General features: G+C 51.2%; 1 protein-coding gene across 1 annotated transcript in view; it reads right to left on the bottom strand.

Annotated features, from left to right (window-relative positions):
* CEP192 (centrosomal protein 192) overlaps positions 1–25,756 on the bottom strand; it is a 1,919,503-nt gene that overhangs the window by 1,704,297 nt on the left and 189,450 nt on the right. The window contains exon 5 of the mRNA XM_086965571.1: positions 23,605–23,654. Coding sequence (XP_086821697.1) covers positions 23,605–23,654 — 50 coding nt within the window. The remainder of the gene's footprint in view (positions 1–23,604; positions 23,655–25,756) is intronic.

Consider the following 25,756-nt stretch of genomic DNA (forward strand, 5'->3'; position numbering starts at 1 on the left):
CCGCTGGCGCCCCTGAAGGATAGATGGGAACGGGACATAGACGCCCTAGATGAACATGAATGGAATGAGGCATTGGCGTCACCAAAAGAGGTAGGCATCTCAGCTAGGCTGAGACTCGTCCAGCTTAAGGTCCTACATAGGGTATACTATACAAGAACACTCCTACATCGCATCCACAGAATACAACACCCTTTCTGTCTACGTGGCTGTGGGGAGGAGGGTACCTTTTTCCACACACTTTGGGATTGCCCACGCATACAAAATTACTGGCGTCAAATATTGCGTACTGTATCACAGACCCTGGAGACCTCGCTCCTCCCAGAACCAAGGCGCTGTCTTCTAAACGTGTGGGAACCAACTGACATATCCAGACATGGCCAGCTCTGGGTGACATTGGGCATGATTGTGGCGAAAAGCTATTGCTCAGCGCTGGGGACGGCAGAATTACCAACGAAGTCGCAGTGGTGCATGAATATGGACAAGATAATGGTAACAGAGGGCGGTATATTTAATTTAAGCCGTGCGTGCCCGGGTAAATGGAATAAGGTATGGTCCCCATGGAATGTGTATCGTGGTGAAATATGTGACCCTCTGCCAGAGGATGACCAGTTAGAGTAAGATGATGAGGGGGGGGATAGACTGAGGGGAAAGAGGGGCGGATGGGAAATGCCACACTGATGCGAACGGAGATGGGGGCATTGTCCTCCTCCACTTCGGTTAGGGACTCCAGACAATAGAAAACAACATATACTGCCATATGCATCTTCAATACAGCTAAACTGCACTATTATTCCTATTTCTTGACCGAAATGTGATTTCCTGATTTTGTTTTTTATGAAAATAACGAAAAGAACAAACAAAACCTCACTTAATCTGCAATGTGATATTGAATATACACCTTCACTCGATTTTGTGATGTGCCTTTCTCCCGTAGCAGCGCGACTACATTGTGGACTTCCTTTTTAACTTGTCTACCACGGCTCATTTAATAGCGGCCGGCCCCTCGGGGTTGTAGGCAAACTGCTGTGTAACTGTATGAAGGTAAAATAAAGGTTTTAAAAAAAATGGGTTGGGACACTGTATGGGGTGGCTCATACCACTGTACCCTCACCTTAGGGCTAGTGCAACCTGCTAGAGGGGTGTCTTAACTATGCCAAAGGCAGTGGATTGCAGGCATGGCACACAGGGATGTGTGCTATGTCGACTCCTCACTTTTCTCTGTACCAAAACACACAGCCTGCAGTGGCAGTGTGTGTGTTAAGGTGCAGGGCCTCTAAGGGTGGCACAAAAGGAGTTGTAGCCTTTAGAGGCCTTTCCTGGTCACAGGGCCGTGGTACCTATGGTACCTTTTAAGGGTGGCTTAACTGTGGCCAGGGATGTGCCAATTGTGGATACAAAGGTAGTCTTGGGATAGAACACAGGCCCTGGGACCCTGATTGGCAGGGACACAGGGCACATCAAGTCAGGTTGCATCAGATGTCAGGCAAAAAGTTTGGGGTAACCATGTAAAAAAAGGCACTTTCTTACAATAACTCAGCATGATATGGTCCTCTTTTGGACAGCACGCCCCTTCTTTTGCTCCCATATACCCTATAAAGAGTTGGTTATCCACCCGCAACTCTTTGGTGCGATCAAGGTAGAAAGAGGACGCTCTTTTTGGGTCCAGGCGGAGGAGACGCTCCTCTTCTTTGGAAGGGTGCGAAGGTGCATAGATAGTAGGCAGAGTAACTGATGGTTCCAGATGGAAGGGTGTTACAATCTTGGACAAAATAGAAGCCCTAGTTCTTAGCACCACTTTGTCCGGATAGGCTGGTAAGGAGGTTGTGATGACAGTGCGTGCAGTTCTCTCACCCTCCTGGCAGAGGTAGTTGCCACCAAAAAGGCTGTTTTAATAGTGAGCAACCGTAGAAGGCATTAGAGCAGCGGCTCAAACGGTGCGCACATCAAGAAAGTAAGGACCAAATTAAGGTCCCACAGTGGCATAAGAAAAGAATTAGGGGGAAACAAGTGGGTTAACCCCTTCAAAAACCTCTGCACCAGAGGGGACTTAAAAAGTGACTGCTGATCTGGCAGCCAAATAAATAAAGAGAGGGCCAAAAGGTAGCCCTTCCAAGTGCCCAGAGCAGAGCCCTGCTGGGCCAAGGAAAGGATTAACCGGAGAACATTTGACAGAGGCAGATAAGGGGTCAATAGACTTTTCTGTACAATATTTACAAAATGTGTTCCACTGACAGGAGTATACACATTTTGTGGAGGGACGCCTGGCTGTCAGAATAACTTCACATACTGGAAGGTCAAAAATTGTCAACTGTCGCTGCTCAATCGCTACACCAGGAGGCGGGAAGTGAGCAAGTTCCGGAGTAGGACCCTACCCTGCTGCTGCAACAAAATATTCTCCCAAAGGGGCAGCCTGATGGGACGATTGATGCTCATAGCCAGAAGCAAGGGCTACTAAACACTTCATGCCCAGTCTGGACCACAAGAATAACTTGTGCTCAGTTGCTTCTGATCTTCTTGAGCACTCTAGGCTGAAGTGGTATGGGCGGTAAAGCGTACAGGAAGCCTGAGCTCCAATCGCAACAAAAAGCTTTGCAGAGCAAGATCCGCCTTGGAATCTCCAACGTGGAAAACTGCTGACATTGCGCGCCGTCTTTGGAGGCGAACAGATCTAACAAAGGCTCTCTTTACCGCTATAAGAGACCTTATACCACCCCCGGATGGAGACTCCACTCGTGATCCTGAAGCACAAGTTAATTACCTTCGGTAACGATATATGTGTAAGAAACAGTAGTTAGTATTAAATTCTTTACCTTAGAATATCCCCAGGCTTCAGACTGGATCCAGAAATTTTTGCGTAGCAGTACCCATGCGCGTCGGTAGGAGTCGTCCGCGGCTCCGTGTCAGTCGTCGGCATCGTGATGACGTTGTCGGAGTACTTAGACGCCACATCCTCGCACCGACAGTCAGTTCTTATACACAGCTTTTCCGTGCCAGAAACGCAGAGCCATGATAAAAAACAACACTGGTGCCATGAAACTAGGGCCCTGAAAGGGGGTGATCTTAACCCTAGACATCGGTTTGCAGAACCAGGAGGATGGGTGGGGCGGTAAGGAATCTAATATTAACTACTGCTTCTTACAGATATTTCATTACCGAAGGTAAGTAACTTGTGCATCTGAAAGAAACAGGTTAGTATTGGATTCCTTACCTTAGAATAGATACCCCAGCAATACCAACCCCGGTGGTGGGTCTGCGAAACAATGATCACACCAGAAAGTCCTGGAGGACGGAACGGCCAAAGAAGCCATCCCTCCGGACTTGGCTATACAGGCAGTAGTGTCTTGCAAACGTGTGCAGCGAGGCCCATGTAGCTGCCTGACAAATGTCCCGCAAGGGGACTCCCCGGCCCAGGGCAGTAGTAGCCGCCGTGGCCAGAGTGGAATGGGCCCTCAGCCCAACAGGAGGTTCCTTTTTAGCCAAGGAGTAGCATGCCTTGATACACAACACGACCCACCGAGAGATGGCCCGTTTATGCACCGCCCGTCCCTTCTTAGCGCCCACGTAACCAACAAAGAGTTGTTCATCCACCCAGAACAGGCGTGTGCGATCCAAATAGTAAGAGAGCACGTTTTGGGACCAGACGGTGGAACCGCTCTTACTCTTTAGAGGTATGCGGAGGCGGAAAGAAGGTGGGCACGGTGATGGACTGCCCGATGTGGAAGGCTGTGACTACCTTGGGCAGGAAAGAGGGTCTTGTCCGCAACACAACCTTGTCCTGATGGACAGAAAGGAAAGGAGGCTTGGAAGAAAGAGCCTGGAGCTCACTCACTCTCCTGGCAGAGGTGATGGCAACCAGGAAAGCAGTCTTCAGAGTAAGGAGGCGAAGAGGGCAGTTATGAAGCGACTCAAAGGGAGCGCACATCAGGTAAGTCAAAACCAGATTCAAGTCCCACTGGGGCATCACGAAAGGAACAGAGGGAAACATACGAGTGATGCGCTTCAAGAATCTGTTAACAATCGGGGACTTGAATAAAGAAGGCTGATCAGGTAGCCTCAAGAAAGCGGAAAGGGCAGAAAGGTAACCCTTAATAGTGCCCAGAGCAGAGCCCTGCTGGGCAAGAGAAAGAAGGAAGAGGAGAGCCTCAGAAAGGGGGGCAGAGAGTGAATCCACAGCCTTTGCTGTGCACCATGCCACAAATCTGTTCCACCTGCAGGCGTATACCGACTTCGTGGAGGGACGCCTGGCTGCCAGAATGATATTACAGACTTCAGGAGGCAAGTCAAATGGCCTCAACTGTTGAAATGAAATTAAATGAAATGAAATGAAAAAGAAACTTAATAAAGCGCTCTGCGGCCAAGCGGCTTCCTGGCGCTGGGGAAACACATCAGTATCTACAGAGGGACCCAAGAGGTTTAGCCAGGGAATGCCTGAAGGAAAAGAAAGGTTTTAAGAGCTTTGCGAAAGTGAGAAAAAAATAGGAATAGAGCGGATAGAGAGAGGGAGGCTGTTCCAGAACTGGGGGGCCAGCACAGAGAATCGGGTACCCCCGGTACTTGATTTGCGGAAGCGGGGGACGTGAAGGAGAGAAAGTGATGAGGAGCGGAGGGTGCGGCTTGGGACGTGAGAGGTGATAAGAGAGTTGATGAAGTGCGGGGCAGAGCGAGCGTGCGCCCGAAAGGCCAAACAGGCTAGTTTAAAGTAAGATCTAAGGTGGACCGGAAGCCAGTGGAGGGACTTGAGGGCGGGAGTGATGTGAGAGGATTTGAGAAGGCGAAGGATAAGGCGGGCCGCCTGGTTTTGGATAGCCTGGAGGCGGCGAGTTTCGTAGGCAGGAATGCCTACGTACAAGCCATTTCCGTAATCCAAGCGGGAGGTAATGAGGGCCGTGAGGATGGTCTTGAGAGCGTCAACAGAAAAGAACCGGGAAATCTTACGGATTGAACGAAGGGAGGAAAAACAAGAAGACACAACGGAACTGATTTGGGCATGCATGGTCAGACCGTTGCTGATCTTGATGCCCAGAGTACGAACAGAAGAAACTGGGGAGGGGGGGGGGGGACCGAAAGAAAGGGGCCAGTGAGCTGGGGACCAAGGGTTAGAAGAGCCTCCAGTAAGGACGAGCTCTGTCTTGTCCGGATTGAGCTTCAAATGATTGAAGCTCATCCACTGGGAAATAAAAACAAGGGTGGAGCAAAACTTGGGGAGAGAGTCAGCTGGGGATGAAAGATCAAAGACGAGCTGGAGGTCATCTGGGTAGTTGTACACAGAGACCCCCAGCTCGAGAAGAGAAGAGATAAGGAGGCGGATATAAAGATTAAAGAGAAGTGGGGAAAGGGAAGAGCCTTGAGGGACCCCACAGGTAACAGGGCGAGGGGGAGCAGAAAAACCAGAGAGGTGAACTGCCTGCGATTTGCCTTGAAGGAAGGACGCGATCCAGGAAAAGGCAGTGCCTTGGATGCCCGCTGCGCTGACACGGTCGAGAAGGATGGCATGATCGACCGTGTCAAACGCAGCGGACAGATCCAGAAGGACCAAGGCTTGGGGAGGTTGCTGTCGGCTTTCCCCTTGAGTTCATCCAGGACCGCGAGGACCGCGCCCTCACTGTTGCCGCTCAATCTCCAAGAATGGAGGTGGAGACTAGACAGGTTCTGGTGGAGGACCGTCCCCTGGTGCTGCGACAGACGGTCCTCCTGAAGAGGCAGACGAATCGGGGATCGATTGACATGCTGAGTAGCTCGGGATACCAGTATCTTCGTGCCCAGTACAGAGCCACAAGGATGACTTGGGCCCGGTCGCGCTTGATCTTCAGCACTCTGGGCACAAGTGGTATAGGCGGAAAGGCGTACAATAGACTGCAACTCCACTCGCAACGAAAAGCGTCTCCGAGCGAGTGCCGCCTTGGAAATTCCAACGCGCAGAACTGAGGACATTGCAAGTTCTCTTCTGTGGCGAATAGATCGAAGCAAGGCTCTCCCCACTGCTGAAAGAGGCCTTGCGCCACGTCCGAGTTCAGACGGCATTCGTGATCCATCATGCACCGACGGCTGAGTTCGTCCACCCTGGTATTCAGGGAACCTGCCAGGTGTTGAACCACCAGAGTCACGCCCTGATGTTCCAGCCACTGCCAGAGGCGCAGAGCCTCCTGCCATAGGGTGCACAACCCCACCCCGCCCTGTTTGCTGCAGTACCACATAGCGGTGGTGTTGTCCGTGAACACCGGCACTACACTCCCCCGGACGGAGGGGAGGAATGCCTTCAGTGCAAGCCGGATCGCCCGCAGATCCAGGAGGGTGATGTGGAGCCGGGACTTCGCCAGAGACCAGAGGCCTCTGTTCTCCGCCTCTCCCATGTGCCCCCCCCCCAGCCCTGGAGGGATGAGTCAGTCACAGCTACGTGCTCCGGTTGGGGTAGGGAGAGGGATCTGCCGCGGACCTTGAGCCACCACTGCAACTGTCTTGCAGTGCCCTCCGAGATCAAGACATGGTCGGACAAGTTGCGCTGATGCTGGGCCCACTGAAACTTCAGGTCCCACTGCAGAGCCCGCATCCGCCACCTGGCGTGATGCACCAGAAGGATGCAGGAGGCCATCAGCCCCAGAAGCCGCAGCGTCAACCTGACCGAGACTCGGGATAACGGCTAAAAGATCGGAATCAGAGCCTGAATATCCTGAACCCGCTGTTCGGGAGGATAAACCCGAAACTGCGTAGAGTCTAGAACCGCTCCATTGAAGAGGAGCTTCTGACAGGGACACAGGTGTGAGTTCGGCACATTGATGGAGAAACCCAGCAGGTGCAGGAGGTCGGCCGTAGTCTGGAGGTGGCTAACGACTGTCTGGGGCGAGCCTGCCTTCAACAACCAGTCGTCAAGGTAGGGGAAGACTGAAACCCCTAACCTGCGCAGATGAGCTGCAACCACCGCCATCACTTTCGTGAACACCCGTGGGGCGCTGGTAAGGCCGAAGGGAAGCACGGTAAACTGAAAGTGTTTGTGGCCTACCGTGAACCGCAGGTAACGCCGGTGGGCCAGCAGGACGGGGATGTGAAAATAAGCGTCCTGCAAGTCCAACGCTACCATCCAGTCTTCCGGGTCCAGGGCAGCTAAGACCTGAGCCAATGTCAGCATTTTGAACTTCTCCTTCCGGAGGAAGCCATTGGCGTTCCGTAGGTCCAAGATAGGGCGTAGACCCCCTTTGTCCTTCTTGGGTACCAGAAAGTAGTGGGAGTAACAACCACACCCTACTTCTGGCCCAGGAACGCGCTCGATGGCCCCTTTGGCGAAGAGGGCCGTAACTTCCTCTTGTAGAAGTTTTAAGTGATACCCCGACACGTGGTGGCACTGCAGTGGCATGGCTGGAGGGTCGCCTCGACGGGGAGGAAGTAGCCCCTTCGGACAATTTGGAGCACCCACCTGTCCGATGTGACAGTGCGCCAGTGGAGGTGGTGATGGCGAACCCTGCCCCCCACTGGTGTCACATGAGCCTAAAAGCTCGGACTAGGAGGGTTTTGAGGCCGATGCTGCAGGGGCAGGTGTGGACTGGACTCGCCGTTGTCCCGACAGCCGCCACATCTGTTTTCACGTCCGACACCGCGCTGGGTGGTAGTCTGCGGCCCGTGACTGTCAGGACGTGTGGGGGCGCCCCTTCCTTGGCCACTAAAGGGACGAAAGGCAGCCGTTTTCTGGCGCGGGCCGAGAGGCCCAAGGACTTGGCCGTAGCCCTGGAGTCCTTAAAGCGCTCAAGCGCATGGTCTGCCTTGTCGATAAAGAGGCAACGGCCATCGAACGGCATGTCCATACGTGTGTTTTGGACATTAGCCGAAAAGTAGGCGGACCTCAACCAGGCGTGGCGACGAATCGCCACCGTCATTGCCATCGCTCTGCCTAGTGAGTCAGTAGGGTCCAGCCCACACCGGATGGAATAACGCGCCGCATATCGACCCTCCACAAGGGCTTGGCCGAGTTTAGCCTGGACCTCCACCGGGCATTCTGGCAGCACGTCCGCGACTGTATCCCACAGAGAGTGGGTGTAGTGGCCCAAGAGGCATGCAGTGTTGACTGACTAAACTTAGGGAGGAGAATATTTTCTTCCCGTATTGCTCGTACCTCTTGGATTCACGGTCAGGGGGAGCCGACGGGAATGCGTTCTGGGAATTATAGGCCTGGATGACCAGGCTCTCTGGAGTGGGATGGGTAGACAGAAAGCAAGGGTCGCCATGAGCAGGGCGGTGGCGCCAGGCCACGTTCCTATCCACAGGCTGACCTGTGGCGGGCTTGGACCAAGTGCCCAGAAGAACGTCTGATAAGGCCTCATTAAACGGCAGCAGAGGCTTGGCCGAGCTTGCCTGCGGTTTAAGAACCTCAGTGAGGAGGTTAGTCCTCACGGCCGCGACGGGGAGCTCAAGGCCCAAGGCCTTGGCCGCCCTCATCAGCACCACGCTATAGGCTGCCCCCTCCTCCGTAGCCACGCTAGGAGGGGAGATAAAACCAGTGTCGGGCGAAGTGTCCAGACCACTGGCCTCCCCAAGCTCTCCTGTCCAGTCTGCAGAAGACTGACACTCACGTGCCAGAGGGTCCTCAGACACCTCCCAATCCCCCTCATTCCCCATCGCCTGGTACTCATGCTCCAAGGATGGGGCCGGGTCGTAGAAGTAAAAATCTCCAAGCGGCGTCGAATACGGCGTCGGTCCGACGCCGGACCCGAATCGAAGGCAGGACCAGGGACAGCGTCGTCCAGGGACGGCGTCGTCCAGGGACGGCGCCTGGGGGAGACACTCTGGGGGCCGGTGAGGTCGTGAGGTTGACCGGCGACGACCCGGATCCGAAGCCGGATCCAGTGGGGCCCTGTGGCGCCAGGACCAAAGCCCAAGCACCGGACGGCGCCGAAGCACCCGGCCTGCGTGCGGGACCAGACGGGGGACCGAGCGACCTCATGGCCATGAGGAAGTCATCAATCTCCCCCGACGTCGCGTTCTGCCCAAGGACCGGCGGGTATGGCTTCAGCCTGAGACCAGAGTCCTCTGATCTCCACCTTCCCCAGATGGCTGCCCGATCCCAGTAAACGCTTCAGTCACTGCTGTGCGAACTGAGTGGGGAAGGGAGAGGGGGTCTGCCTCTGACCCAATTGCAGTTTGCCAGCCACCACTGCAGTTTGCCAGCCACCACTGCAGGTCTTTGCTGTGTCCTCCGATATCTGAACCAGGTCGGTAAGATTTCCTCAATGCTGTGCCCATTGGAACTTCAGGTCCCACTGCAGAGCCCTCATGTCCTACCGGGCATGGCCCACCAGCAGGATGCAGGAGGCCATGAGGCCAAACAGACCCACAGTCATTCACACTGAAGCCAGGATAGAGGCTGAAACATCGGTATCATAACCTGAATATCCTGGACTCGCCGTTCGAGAGGATGGACGCGAAATCGCACAGTGTCCAGAACAGCTCCAATGAAAGGGAGCATCTGAGAGGGGGTCAGGTGCAATGTTCCCTCTAATTTCTTTCCTCTGTGTGTGGCACTGTACAGTCTCTGTGCGCTGCAGCCATGGCAATGGATGTCCGGAACCAGACTGCACGTGCATGCAGCGCCAAATACCACTCCAAACTTTTGCTTTGAAAAGTGAAAAAACAATGCATTTCCACACATAAAGAGCCACGTTTGGGTCTTAAGGTAGGTTTGCAATTTGGATACGCACGCCATGACATGAATTTGGTGACACAGGCAATTACACTTCGGGTTTAGAAAAGCACAAAACTCCAACGGTGGTACCATCAAAAGATTTTACTAAAGATACGTAACTGGAGCACTGTTAGTTGGGTGGGGAAATATTGGGAGCCCATACAAGATCACATATACACAATAAGTTACAAACTTACATAACATATTTACTATTTGATGAGCAACCTACTGAGTAATGTCGGGCTATCCCATCAACGATAGTGTATGAAATGCGATTAAATTGAATACTTTCACAAAGGCCCACAATCAGAACCGCAGCCGCGCTCTGTTAAGAAAAGAAATGCATCAAGTCCAACAGCAATACGTGTTTTAAACATCATGCTTTTTGACTTGATGCAGGTGGCATCTGGCTTGCTACTTGTTATATCATATATCTGGATGCAGAGAGAAAGAAGCAGCAAAATACAACCGATGGCAAAGCCAATAGTCCTGGCTTGTTGTAGGTGTAATGTTACTTGTATTATATATCTGGATGCAGTGACAGAAGCAGCAAAATACCAGTTAGGCAGCACACTATGCGAAGCACAGATTTTCAGTTTGTGGTTTTAAGCCATGCCCCTAACTACATCTGTCACATCTCTTTAAGAGACCCCCTACTTTTTTCATTCCACTTAAAGCCCTGTCTAAGATTTGTGGACAGTTACTGTAAATATAAAAGAGCATATCTAGAAGTTCTAACATTATGGGATTGGGCTAAATGTAATAAAATGAAATTCTATGTTCTTTGTACTGGTTCTATCTTTGAGGAATACACCTCGCGATCATGCAAAGCCGCTTTATCTTTTATCTTATCAGGCTATCAAAAATAGATGAATGGCCCCATTAGGCCTACAATGAAATAAGTCACAATTCTAGTGAAAGTTACTTTGAGAATCCTGTATTGTTTTTCAACATGTCCTCTGAGAGCTTCCTCTCACCATCCCCAAGCTCCTCCCACCAGTGCCTTGAATTGGTAATCAGCAGTATTTGTCCAACAGGCCCCTTCTGGTCCTTTGCTATGGATCCCTTTGCTAAGTTAGAATCCGCACAGCAGAGGCAGGTTGTTTTGTATTGGCTTTTGGCCTTGACATAGATCAATAACTGCGACTTACGGATGTTCAGTGACATGATATCACGAGTTTGTGTGAGAAGGTTATTGGAATTGAATGGTGTGTAAACAGGTTTATTGAGGTCTCTCGGGGTCGCTGTGAGGCCCATCACTAAGTAGGCAGCTATATAATGGCTTTTTGTAAGAATCTTACCCCAAGTTCTGAGTCTTTGCACTGCCCTAGGTACAATATGGAGATGAGCAGATTTAGACCCTCATTACGAGTGGCCTAGTTTTATGTGTGATAGTTATCGCACACAATAAAAACTAACATTGATGTGTACACAATTGATTGTGTTATAATTATATGTGGTAACTGGAGTTAAAGGACCATTAGTAATGAGGAACAGTGTGCTTTACAAATCCTCAAGTACTCCTTTGCATGCTCTGTAAAGAGCCACGTTTTAAAAATCTTTTGGAACCCCACTTTCTTGGCTTGATTCATGACAAGCTTCCTTTTTAGGTCGAGCAGACCTACTCTCAATGCGTGAGCATTGAGAGTGTCTGCTTCAGACCTTTTGAGGCCCGTATTTAGGAATGTGGACAGCTACCAGACACGCGCTTTGACGAGGTCAGATTTCACCTCGGGAGCGAGCGTCTGGTAGCTGCGCATGCGCGAATCAAATCCCTTGCTCACACACACACACAGGCAGCCCCCACCCCTCTGCATGCACGCACACACACACACACACACACACACAGGCGCGCGCATGCACGCGCAGGCATACGACACACATACAGGCACACTATCCCCTACCTCGCATTCTCTCTCAATCACACCGTCACGCATGCGCACACACATTCCCTCGCGCACACACGCACACACGCGCGCACACACACACACACTCCCCCTCCCCCTCCCCCACCCCTCCCAGGCATACACACAGGCACGCACGCACTTCACTTCAGCCCTGGGCCCCACTCACCGACTGCGCTCTTCCGGCGGGCTCCTCTCGCGCTCCGCTCCTCACGCGCGGCGCGTCTCGTCTCCTCTTCACAATCGGGGCTCCCTCAGGTCCGAGGAGCCCCGCAACAGGCGCCACACTCCTCCTTCTCCCCGGCCCCCTCCTGGGGACCCGGGCTGATTCGGACCGGCAGGGCGCTCCATGCGCCGGCAGCTCGCGGACCTCGGGAGGCGGGACTTCCGGTCGGCCGCGACCGGATTGGCCGGCCGGCCAAGAGCTTCCGGGTCGCCGCGGGACTTGTTTATAATGGAAGGTCGGTTGAAATATCACTCATAATTACACAAAGCAATCTGAAACCTTGGCAGTTATGACACAGGACTTACTACCCCTGACGAGGCATTTACAAAAAACTACAAAATGAGTGATTTGCACAATAGCCTGCTGATGTCTTTTAACAAACCATACATGTGTGGGATGGAGCCTCAGACCCTGGAATTAGCATTATGCTGTTTACACATTGACGTGTTGTCCAAAATGCTCATGTGCCAGGGCTACCCTGACATTCTTTGTGCGCGTTGTGCTAGGCACCCATACATGGTTCGAGGAAACCTTGGCAGCCTGTGACCGGGGTGAGCCAGTGAGTGGCTCATTCCAACCGCTCACGTCACAAGATGGCAGCTGTGCCCGGCTCGGTTCCACCTCTCACCTCTCCCTCGCGGTGCGGCAGGTCTGTGCACATTCATGCCGCAGGTCCCGCCAGTGGCGGCACGATGACACGCAGCGGCGAGCCATGGTGGTGGCGGTGAGGCGGAGGTGGGCGCTGCACTCAAAGTGGTGGCTGGCGCTGCTTTTCCAGCAGCCGCGCTCCGGAGGCTGCGTCTCGTCAAGCACAGGAAGTGTCAGCTGGTGGAGCCGCAGGACTCGGAGACGGTGACCCTGGCAGCAGACCGGGCTTGGAGCTGCCATGTCCGGGAAGCACAAGGAGATGTCGGACCTCAGGTAAGGTTCACGTCACAGACAACAGCCGGACCTTCCCTGAGGGTCCTGACGGCGGCCGGGGCCTCTACAGGTGGGACAGCTCATGGCCGCTATTGAAAGCCTGCAGTAAGCATTACTGGATGTCACTTGAATCCGGTTGCGACGGGTCTTAACACCCAGCTCTGATGTAGTCGCCAGCTGCACGCTGCATTCTGGTACATGTAGTTCCGTTGTACTGTTGGCAGTGTATACACGCATACAAACTGCTGTTGACTGAAAAGGTCAGGACTGATTCATGGTAGCTCACAAGACGGGCCCACCTGTCCGTTGTGAGCGCCTCCCATGTACACAAAGCGTTGTCCACCACAGAGGTTCCATGTGACTGGGGATACTTCCAGAATACGTTGTCTGGATTGGCAGTGGTAGCTGTTAATATTTCACTTCTGTTCTTGGATTTTCGTCACAATAAAATACACCTAACAAAATCTTCATAAAAGTTATTTACAAAAGTTTAAGCTATTGCAATTATAAATTACAATAACTTTTATTTAAGTATTAATTAAACATTTTTTTTTAAAAGCAATTGTTATTTGTAATATCAATACATCTAAGATACGTAAATACAATACAGCGGTCGAAGCGCCTTGTGACCCTACGGGTAAGTAGTGCGCTATATAAATGCCTATACATTTACATTTACATATTGCATTACAGATGCTATAGGTGTCACATTTGCGAAAGTTAATAGTACTGGCATTGTAAATGACAAAGCTATTCATTTAGCTATTTTCAAAACCAACACATAAATAAAAAATGTGTCATTTACAATAACAATAGCTCAAACTTTCCTAATGCGAGACCTATTGCATTGCAAATGCTTGTTTTTTAAAGCGGTAAAAAGTATGCTGAATAGCTTTTATAGGAAGCACACCAAAAAATAAGTCAGTTGGCGTAATTATGAGGCGCAAAGTACAATGAAGACAAAGTGTTGGGTTCCCCGAAGAAATCTTTCATGCAAACCCAAAAAATGCAAGCGCAAGCCAGTTGTTTGCAATTAATTCAACATGATATTCTCATTGATCGGCAAATTGCAAGCCTTCACACACAACATTTTAAAACTTTGTTCATGTTATGTAAACATCTAAGTGGCAGATGTACATAGCTGCCAAGGTTTCAGATTACTATGTGTGACATTTTCCTAATTTCAGAGAAATTATGAGTGACATTTCAACGACTATGATAAAAACTTTCTCAGGAGCAAAATAAAGCAATGAAGACCAAGGAAACATTAATATCAGAAATGACACTCATTTGAGCAATGAGAAACTATTAAGAGCTTAGAACTGCTGCAAAGCACCAGAAAACTGAGGTAAGGAAACTAACCATAGACAGACTGTGTGACTGCATTTCTCTGTATAGGAGGGCAGGCAGGCACTGCTGCTGCTCAGAAGAAGATCTCATTGATATGATCATTCAAGACCTGCGCGCTAGCCTAAAAAGCTAATTTCATAGCAGAGCAAGTGCAACTAGAAGATTATGCTGTCACTCAGTCTCAGGCATAATCAGTTGCTATTGCAATAAGGTAAAAAAGAATGTTGGCGCTGGTAGTGTAATATTATATATATATATATATATATATATATATATATATATATATATATATACAAACTGTACAAACTTGTCAAGTTTTGAGATTGGCATTTACAAGTTTCAGTGTCTTTATATGTCATTTCATTCTCTTTGAGTGACACCTTAGTGTGAGTCAAACAATTATGCCCGTTATTAGATGCATTCCATGAATTATCCCATTTCTTAACTTAAAGCGGTCACAATTCTCCATAAGTGATTATGCAAGGTTACTAACCAAATTCCTGTTTTCTGACATGCTTACTGTGAGGTAAAGCTGCAACCAAAGATTGGACCATAAGGAGTTGTTTTACAATGGGGGCGTGGCTTAGCACGCAATGGAGACGGACGCGCTGATGTAGAGCTCCTATCCGAGCTCATATTCTCCAGGTGATAACTCAGTTACAGTTCTCAGTTTCCAGCCAAAATTCAAGGCGCTGCAGAGGGAAGCTGGCGGCTACAGATAGGTAACTTTTGAGACCCAGCGCGCATTCCCGCCCGCACCGGAGGTTTTGAGTGAGCCGTGGCCGCTCGCACTGCGACCTAGGCAGCGGACCCATTAACGTGAGGCCGAGGCTTCAGTCACTGGACAAGGCCCTGAGGCGCGGCCTAGAAGTAGAGAGACAGTGGCAGATGAGACAGTGGCAGATTAGAGACGCTGTGCCTCGCGGGGACTATTGCTGAGGCGATTCGGGGGAGCGCTGGAGGCGGCCCTTCCATCAGACTAATGCCTGTCCTGAGGAGGGGGCCCCCCCCACCCCCCCGATCTGCTAGCTGGGCGCCCACTTGCGGCACCTGGGGGGAGTGGAGCACAACATCAGCTACAGAGCGGCCCGTGGAGCTACCGCTGCCTGGAGTGGGGAGAAGCGGAGGCACTAACCACGCAGAGCCTGCCCGGCGACCCCCCTGCACACACGTGAGAAGGAACAGAGGAATATAGGAGGCACCTGAGGAGGCACCTGAGGAGGCCCATACGAGATCCATTGCCCAACACTAGGCGAAAGTACCAGATGAGCCTGAGGGAGGACACTGGTGGCCTCCCTCTCTATCGCACCGCTGACCCGTGGTGGACTGCCAGGGCACTCCGCGTCAGACGCGCCCAGCAGAGCTATTCCCTTGCAACCCACTACACCCAGGCACCTGCCCCCCCCCCCCTCACCCCCCCCCCCACACGCCCTGGCACTAGCCGGAGATCTACGGACTTTGGGACATCACTACGCTGGGCGCCGGCTCCCTACTCAATACGCCGCCCATGTCTGAGGGTACCAGGACGAGAACTGGCTCTGGTAGTGCACAAACAAAGGGGAAAATGGAGAAGTCCACAAAACCAACAGATCCTGACCCAACTGCGACCAAGCTTGACACAATGCTGGCGGCTATGGAGCGACTGGAGAAGTCAATGCAACTCACCCACACCTTCCTGGAGACTAAGATAGACAGTGTGGCTGTCCATCTCACACACCTGCGCGCAGACCATAAGAAATTGGCGGAACGCACCACCACCTTGGAGGGCACCGTGACAGACCTTACACCCCGACTTGCCCAGACCGACAAGCAGGTGCAGGACCTTCTCAACAGTGTCGAATTCTTAGTAGATCGCGCTGAAGATGCGGTAGGGAAGAGAATCTGCAACACATATGGAGAGTTGGCTGAAAACTATTGCCAGACGGAGCATTGTCACCTCCCTTTGTCGTGGAGCGAGCACACCGTGTACCGACGAGACAAATGCCTACGGGATCTAACCCCCGACCAATGCTCCTCAGAATATTGAATTACGGTGATATTGACTCCATATTCCGAGAAACCAGACGGCTACGAAACGTCCGCATTGACAATGCCAAAATCATGTTCTTTCAAGATTACACAATTCAGGTTCAGCGTCAGAGACACTCCTTCCTAACAGTCAAGCAAAAGACTACGCCAACTGGATCTTAAGTATTCCCTTCTTTTTCCCGCCAGACTAGAGTGATCGCACAAGACAAAACGCACTTCTATGCCAACCCAGAGGCAGTTGAGGCTTGGCTAGACGGTGCAGTGACAGCGGAGTGACACTGCTGGGCCGTCTTTGCTTGAATAAGCCAGTCGTCCAGATAGGGGTACACATGTATGTGTAGTCTCCTTAGGTGTGCTGCTACTGTCGCCAGGCACTTTGTGAACACCCTGGGTGCCGTTGTTACTCCGAAAGGGAGGACTTTGAACTGATAATGTTGGTTTTGAATAGTGAACCTGGGATACTGTCTGTGTGATGGGTGTATGGGTATATGGAAATACGCATCTTTTAGATCCAGTGTTGCGAGGAAGTCTCCCTGACTGAGTAACGGAAGAACAGAACATGCTGTAAGGTGAGCATATGAAAATGCTCTGACAGAATGGATCTGTTTAGAGGCCTGAGGTCCAGTATGGGTCTGAGAGACCCGTCCTTTATGGGTATTAAGAAATACAGAGAGTACACCCCTGAGCCTTGGTCTTCTACAGGCAAGAGCTCTATGGCTCCTTTTTGCAGCATGCGGACTACCTCCTGCTGCAATAAGTGTAAGTGCTCTGCGGACATAGGACGGTGTCTTGGTGGTATGTTGGGTGGAGTGGATATCAGCCCTAGACAGTACCCGTACTGGACAATGTCTCCCACCCACCTGTCTGTGGTGATGTATTTTACAGACCGGCAGGAACTGTTGCAGTCTCCCCCCGACAGGTGTTATATGGTCAGGGGGCAGTGACAGAGCGTCACTGTTTGTTATTGGCAGAGGATCTGGAATTGTTGTTTCCTCTTCCTCTGCCCTTGATGTTGTTTCCACGATATCCACCCCTGTTGTGTTTATTGTAGGTGGATTTTGTACCTCCTTTATTATACTGTGTCTGCTGTGTGGTTTGGCCTCTTGAAGGTCCTCTAGTATTGGAGCGACAAAAAGAGCCACCCCGAAACTGCTGTGACTGCAGAGCCCCATAGACTTCGCAGTCTCGGTGTCTTTTTTAATCTTTTCAAGGGTGGTGTCAACCTCAGGTCCAAATAAGTAGTCCGGGTTAACTGGCTGATTGAGGATAGTAGTTTGTATTTCTGGTTTGAATCCCGAGATTCTTAACCAGGCATGCCTTCTTAACATGACGCTAGTGTTAATGGCCCTGGCTGCAGTGTCAGCTGCGTCTAGCGCACGCTTGATGGAAGCATTGGTTATAAGCTTTCCTTCTTGGATTAGTAGCTCCGCTCCCTCCTTGTACTGATCTGGTAGGTGTTGCAACAGTGTCTCAAAGGTATCATAATGGGACCTGTCATATCTGGCTAAGAGGGCCTGAGTTTTGGCAATGTGCCAGATGTTAGCTGCCTGCGCTGCTATCCTTTTTCCTGAAGTTTCTAGCACTTTCGACTCCTTGTCAGGAGGGGGAGCATCACCTGTAGTCTGGGAGTTTGCTCTCCTACGTGCATTAGAAACTAATGAGTCCAATGGCAACTGTCCTCTTATATAAGTAGGGTCCACAGGTGCCGGTCTATATTTCTTTTCAATTTTAGGGTTTAATACCCTTGCCCTGGTGGTTTCCTTAAAATTGTCACCAGCATGCTTAAGGACCCCTTTTAGCATGGGCAGAGTCTTGACGGTTCTTTCCTAAGTGGAAAAGGTGTCGACCAGAAAATCTTCCTCAACAGGGTCAGCATGTAGTTGCACATCATGGTTACTTGCCGCTCTTTCAATAAGGGCGTTGAAGGCACTTGTGTCCGCAGTAGAGGTTTTTACATTGTATGCATGTGTGTCAGGGGAATTTTGCGGATCCCTTGGGGCAGCTGGGTCTGCCCATGGTTGGTTCTGATCATCGGGATCAATGTCCACATGATAAGTGTCATCCTCATTTTTGTCATCCCCTGCATCCACATCGGAGTATGTGGGTGAAAAAGACTGAGGTTCTTGTTCATAGGATTGCAGAGGTTCCACAAGAACTGGCGATGTGGTTGAATCCCTCTTCTTTTTTAATGGAATCTTATATGACTCCATGGGTATTTCTGGTATGCTTTTCCTCTAATACATGGACAGTCTACCAGTGTCCGAGTCAAACTGCCTCGACTCCTGTTCTTCAGGCTCCTCTGTAGCCCCCAGTCCCATCGACACTCCTTTAGTGGCTCGGATACCCCTTTTGGGTTCGAACATCTTCGGTCGCACCATCGGTGGCAACCCGAATTTGATTGGCGTCGATGCGGTCTGAATGTTTCCGACCAACTTCGGGGTTGGGGCCTTCTTCGGCCCGACCGTTGTAGCCTTTTCTCTGATGCGTTGAAGTGACTCCGACACCTCTTTGGATACGAAGGGGGTCGGCTGCGTCGACTCGACAGGGTCCTTGGAGCCAGTCTTTGTCTTGACCGCAGGCCTGGTCCGAGGATCGACCCCCTCTTTGGGTTCGAGCCTTTTGTCTGTGTCGGCTCTCTTCGGCGCCGACTTAGTCGGTTCGACAGCCTTGACTTTGGTCTTCGGTGCCCCAACCTTCGGCTCAACGACCTTTTTGAACTTCTCGGTATGGACTGCCTTTTTCTGTTTCTTCGGCTCCGAGGGGTTCGATGCCTTGGAACCGACCAGAGTCAGCTGCACTTTTGGTTTCGGTTTTGGCAGGGATGGTTTCGGTTTCGATTTCTTTGGATCGACCGATGGCAGTTTTGATACCGATGGCTCTTTATATATGTTCGTAGCCGGGCCTTTATGCGGGGCTGTAGAACGAGTCGGTAGATCTCGGTTAAGGCCTTGTGGCGATCCCTCGACCTGAGCCTTATCAAGTGCTTTATCGTCGGCCCCCGTATCGACGGTTGGGCCTAGCTCCTCGCCTGAGCTATCTTCTACGGCCCCAAGGGCCTGTGCGTCGTCTCCTACCTCATCGACGACGTTTTCTTCTTCCAATATTTTTTCATCTTCGGCGCCATACTCTGAGTCATACCCCGAAACAAGATCAGTGTGTTCTTCCCGATCCTCCAGATCAACGACCTCTTCGTCTTCGGTCCCGAAGAGGTTTTCTGGATTATGCGCTGATCTCTGCGACTCTAATCGAGCCGCGCGTCGAATCCGAAGAGTTTTCTTCGACCTGAACCGGGCACAGGCCATACAGTTGGCTTCGTTGTGATCTGGGGACAGGCACTGTTGCACACCGTGCCTACCACCGTACAAGTCAGAGGCCACCGAAGTCATCTGCGGCGTCCCTCAAGGATCCTCTCTGAGCCCCACCCTCTTCAACATCTACATGAGCCCCCTCGCGGCCATCGCACGCCAGCACAACCTCAACATAATCTCCTACGCCGACGACACCCAGCTGATCCTCTCCCTGACCAATGACCCCGCCGCCGCCAGAGCCAACCTGCACGAAGGGATGAAAGAGGTAGCCGAGTGGATGACGACCAGCCGCCTGAAACTGAACTCGGACAAGACGGAGGTCCTCATCCTGGGCTCCGCACCCTCCGCCTGGGACGACTCCTGGTGGCCTCCCGCCGTGGGCACCGCACCCAAACCGACAGACCATGCACGCAACCTGGGCTTCATCCTGGACTCCTCCCTCTCCATGACCAGGCAAGTCAACAACGTCTCCTCGGCGTGCTTCAACATCCTACGCATGCTACGGAAGATCTTCTGGTGGATCCCCACCGAGACCAGGAAGACCGTCACCCAGGCCCTCGTCACCAGCCGACTGGACTACGGCAACGCCCTCTACGCCGGTACCACCGCCAAGCTCCAGAAGAGACTCCAGCGGATCCAGAACGCCTCAGCCAGACTCATCCTCGACATCCCACGAACCAACCACATCTCCGGACATCTGAGAGACCTTCACTGGCTCCCCGTCAACAAAAGAATCACCTTCCGCCTCCTCACCCACGCACACAAAGCCCTACACGACCAAGGCCCGAGCTACCTCAACAGCCGAGTCAACTTCTACGCTCCCAAACGCCACCTCCGATCAGCCAACCACGCCCTCGCCGCCGTCCCCCGCATCCGAAAAGCGACTACAGGAGGAAGGTCCTTCTCCTACCTTGCCGCCAAGACCTGGAACTCCCTCCCGACCGACCTGCGCCTGACCCAAGACCACCTCTCCTTCAGGAAGAAGCTGAAGACCTGGCTGTTCGAGCAGTAGCGGCACCCCCCCACCCCCAGCGCCTTGAGACCCTACGGGTATGTAGCGCGCTCTATAAATGTCACTGATTGATTGATTGAGTGGACATCGGTGTGCGGGTATTTTGCATTGCAAAGTGGACCCCTCTTGAATGGGCTTCTTTCCATTGTAGATCGAAGATCGGGTCGAGTGTGGAAAGAAGACCGTCTAATTCCTCGATGTCCCCTCAAAGCAAAGTTATCGGTACCGAACGAAACTATACCAACGCTGTCGAAAGCCTTTTGGCTTTGTAGAAAGTTTTCCTAACTTGAGCTAAGATAGTAACATCCGAACCCAATGGCGGAAAAATACAATCTGAGGATGGAGGGGATGCCCATGCGCACTGTAGTCCAGGGGATGAGTCACCTATCTCGTGATACTTCGAAGACTCTTCCAGCACAACAATGTGCAATCATCCGGACCCAACACTAGGCGGCGGTCTATGCACAGATATGAATTCAGCAGCCCACATGCCTCGAACCCTCTTCTGTAGCTACGTAAGGAGCAAAAAGCAGACAGGCCGGGTGTAGTGGTGAGGCCCAAGGACTTGGCTGTAGCCTGCGAGTCCTTGAAACACTCAAGTACAGCATTTGCCTTGCCTCTGAAAAACGAGAGCCATCAAAGGACATTGCCATAAGATTAGCTTGGGCATTCCCTGAAAAAACAGATGTTCTCAGCCAGGCACAGTGACGTACGGCCACTATCATGAAAATCCTTCTGCCCAGCGAGTCGGTTGTGTCCAAGCTACATGGAATGGCGAACTTTGCACATCTGTCCCATCTGAAAAAGCTTGAAAGAGTAGAATCAGTCTCTCTTCTGAGACTCTGGGCAGCCAATGCACAACTGTGTCCCATATCCAATGGTAATAACGACCCAAAAGGCATGCTGTGTTCATTAACCACAATGCTAGACTGGTCGAAGAGAACATTTTCTTCCTAAAGCTTTCCAATCTCTTGGATTCCCTGTAGAGTGGTGCGGAAGGGAACGCACCACAGGAAGCGGAAGCTTGAATCACCAGCTTTGTGGGGCGGAGTGAGCAGTGAGAAAAACTGGGTCGCCCGGAGCAGGGTGATGGCAGTGGGCAATCGTCTTTTCACAGGAGCCCCTGTGCCGGGTTTGGAATAGGTGCCCAGAAGAACGTCCGTCAAGGCATCACTGAAAGGCAGCAATGGTTCCGAGATGGAGACAACACTGCAGGACCTCCGTCAAGATGTTAGTCTGGACTGCTGCTACCATAAGGAGATGCAGGTCCAAAACCTGTGCAGCCCTATGCACCACCATAGCGAATGATGCCCCCTCTGTAACCAGGTTAGGGGGAAACAACATGCCAGAATCTTGGGAGGTGTCCAGGCTGCTGGCATCACCCACTTCATCATACTAATCCATGTTTTGAAGTTGCAGGATTTCTAAGGATTCTGCTCCCCCTCCCAATCCTCCTCATCCATTCCTAACCCTTCAGAATAGGGGAGTTTGAACGGCATGGAGCCGTACAGCTCTGGTGGCTGCCCAACCAGCTCAGTGTAGTCCGGAATGAGGATTGCCGTGGCACCGCAGAGCACCTCGACAGCAGACCCGCAGTCTGGGAAGGTCGCTGCAGCAGTGCGATCAGCAGCGGCCCTGACCCGTTACTGGGTCCAGTAGGAGGCCATGGTGCCAGAGCCGAAGGCACGGAATCTACAGGGACTCCATCATCTGAGCCTGCGGGACTGACGGTGCACCAGCAGGGTCAGGACGCCCAAATATGGTGCACATTATGTCATAATACTCGAAGTTGGGTGTGGATCGCTCACGTCCCCGGAAAGGGAGAGAAATGTGGAGCTGACCCAGGCACTCACTCCGCGGAGTGGGCCTTGAATGCCGAGGTTCCTCCGACTCGTTGCTTGACAGACGGGGTAAAGTCAAAGCACGCTTCGACTTATTGTGCTTTTTGTGGTGCCTCATACCTGACTTGGATGACTTCTATGAAGAGGACTTTGATCCACCAGAGCTGTGCTCGGACCTTCCTCTCGACAAGGATAGAGACAGACATCAGCGAGGAGACCTCCATGGTGCTGGATGCCGGGCCACTATCAGCTATAGGGACCGCTTCCTCAAAGACTTCGGAGCCATGGCCCAGCAATCGGAACACGACTTCATGTCGTGGTCCAGACACCAGGGAAACACTAAGGGGGGTACGTGACCGACATGGCGCAGTGACCGGCGCAGCAAGACTTGAACCCAAAGTCTTCTTGCTATACATCACTAGCATACCAAAATGAGGAGTCGACAAAGACAAGAAAAAGTCTGTCAAAAAACTACAGGGTGTATGCTTTTTGACAGCTCTGCGCTGGGTGGCGCGGAAAGGAATGAACTGATGTCAGCGCACCACAGTGGCAGTTATATGGACGAAACTGATGTCACGACGTCAAACACAACGCCAATAACATAACGGGGAGTCAGCAGATGCCACCTACCAGTGCGCAGGGGTACTGCTAAGAAAAATCGTCCGGATTCAGCCAGACACCTGGATGTTCAAAGGTAAAGCCCTGCGGCTAGATGTCACTATCAAATGGCAAAATCACAGACATGATCAGGCTAATCAGCTACTATTTAATATATATTCTTTACTGCCCACGCTCAGCAGCAGAGCCCATTCCAATGGGCACAGTTAAAAAAGTCCTCTACAGGAATCAATACATATATAGATTGTTTATTTCCAGAGCGCCTACAGGAAACCTTCACCGAACCATATACAACACACTAAATAAACTGGCCACATCACAAAGAAAGCTGAAGTCAAGCATCTGTATCCTTACATTTGGGGGTTGCACTGGCTACTAACTGCAAAGAGAGCCAGCCCAGTCACTACTTAATTCACACAACTCTCAGGACAGAAGTCAAACACATTAAGAAAAATATTCAGGTTTAAGGCACCTACTCAAGTCTGTATTAAGCAACTCTTTACTTTTTTGTCATTATAAAAGCAAAATGAAAGGTGTTTATGAGTTCAGGAGCCAACATTGTTAAACAATCTAAAAATAGTCGGCACAAACCTTTCCACAAAGATAATATGAAGCATAAGATTATTGAAAAACCATATACAATGTCAAATAGAAGCATTACCATGAAAAAAGCAGCATCAGATCAATATTTAATTGAAAAAACAATTAATGTACAGTGCAAAAAAATACCTTTTCCCCTTTATTCGGCAATGGAAGCGTACACAATCCAATGGACAGATCTGTAAATAGAAAGATAGTTAAGCAGCTTCCTAACCATGCTCAAAACTACAACTTATGCATATCACTTAAAAAGGTACACTTAAAAAAAACAGCCTCATACATTTTATAAGACAACGAACTCCTGAATTAATAATTGCAGCAGGCAGAAAAGCTGAGAATGTGTCACTGCACACCCAACCCTCCTGGCATTTCTAATAAGAGTCTGCACTGGCTCTGCTGTACCAACCAGACAAGTATGTATGTACATATTTGGTATTTGTATAGCACGAACCAAATGAAAAGGCAGCAGAGTACTGTGAAGGGTCACATGCAAGCATATTGTCAACGAGGTAAAGTAGTATATGGGTTCTGAAATCAGAGGTGAACTGTTACTGCATTGTGATGTAGTGTTCTTTAAAAATATGCAATTTCAATTCATTCCCAAACTGGAGCAGTGTCGACACAGTCCTGATGGATATGGCAATGCAGTTACAGATCCTAGCTACTAAGATATAAAAGGCCTATTGTCTTGGTTTTAATTCTTTATACTTCTTTGTCTTCAAGTTAATGGTGCTGTGCCTGCACGGGTTGGCAAGTCACAAGAGATGATGAGCTTGACTACAAGGTAAGCAGGGGTGTTGGTCATGATGGCTTTGTAATGATTCAACAAGTTTTGAAGATGGCATGGGCCAGTGAGGGAAGCCAAAGGAGATCCATTACGATGGGGATGGAATCCTCTGGCACTACACAGATAGAGATATTTTGGCACCTGAAGAGGTCGCATTTGGAGGTATACATAATGGCTTAGCTGAAAACTGGGAAGTTTGGTAGCAAACTTCTCAGCACATTAAACTCACACGGATGTCAGTGTGGGACTTCATTTAAAATGCAGACCAGAGGGTGTCTTGGAGATGCCCCCTGAAAAACGACCAGCCCTGGTCTGGTTCCTGAATGGCTGCCTGCCATTTGCCACCACTAGGCAGGATTCCCACTTTCAGCAGGAGAATCTGTGGGAAACCCGAGCTAGGAGGAGAGGTGTGCCCACCTTTGCCAAACCTACCACTCAGATGGGGGAGGTGAGATGAAGCACACATCTCAGTACCCTACATCTTGGCGATTAGGGGACTCAACCAATTAGGAAGAGGTTCATGCCCCCTCCCACTGAAGGGTGGCATAATAGGGGGTGTACCCATTGGTACCGACCTGAACACCCCTTAACGCCCCTAAATGTACACTTTAGGAGCAACCCCGTACCTTGCCTCCTCACATTTGAGGAAGTAAGAAAGAAGACCGAAGAGCAGTGCCAACCTAGGAAGAAGAGGACACCGACTGCTTTGGCCCCAGCCCTTCCGGCCTGTCCCAACTCCAACATGCTACAGAGGAACCCCAGCGTGTCCAGCAGTCAACAGCCCTCCAGAGCCCGGAGGCATGTCCTTTACCCATCTTAAAGACTGTCTCCTGTGAGCACCGATTTCCTCAACTAAGACTCACCCATTGAATTTGGATCCAGGCAGCTCTGCAATTTAGCACCACTCAGTACCGGATGCCCGCGGGGCGAACGGCCCAACACCACCATGAGTTCGCCCTAGCAAACCGGACCCAGAATCTGATGATCTCTAACCTCCCTCAAGCTTCAAGCAGACTCCTGCAGCCTCAACCTGAAGTGTACCCCCGACCAACACCAGAGCTGGTAAGTAGTACCAGACGCCAAAAGGCACCCCTGCACCCCACGGCCTCGGGTGGCCCAACAGACGGTGTCCAGGCATCCCCCAAGAACCCAACTTACCTCTCCAGCCTGTGTTCACCTTCAGGAAACCTCCCTGCCCAAGCCTGCAGCACCTGTGCCGAACCAGAGGGCCCATTGAAATCTACAGGTTCCCAGACGTCACCTTAGCACTCTGCACCCAGCCGCCCCTATGCGGACTGTTGGTCCATGCAGTGTTGATCTTAACCCCAGGAGCTTTGCTCCCCCAGTCAAGTGGCCTGCTCATAAACAGTCACTAACTAAAGTCCCCCTTAGCCCCACTGGCAAAAATGTGCCCCCCTGCATTCTGCACCCAGCCACCCCAGTGCTGCAGGTGGTGCAAATTGAGTGCCTACCTAGACCTTGAGGAACCTTGGT

This window comes from Lissotriton vulgaris, chromosome 4_1 (genome assembly GCF_964263255.1).
Source record: "Lissotriton vulgaris chromosome 4_1, aLisVul1.2, whole genome shotgun sequence".
Taxonomy (NCBI): domain Eukaryota; kingdom Metazoa; phylum Chordata; class Amphibia; order Caudata; family Salamandridae; genus Lissotriton; species Lissotriton vulgaris.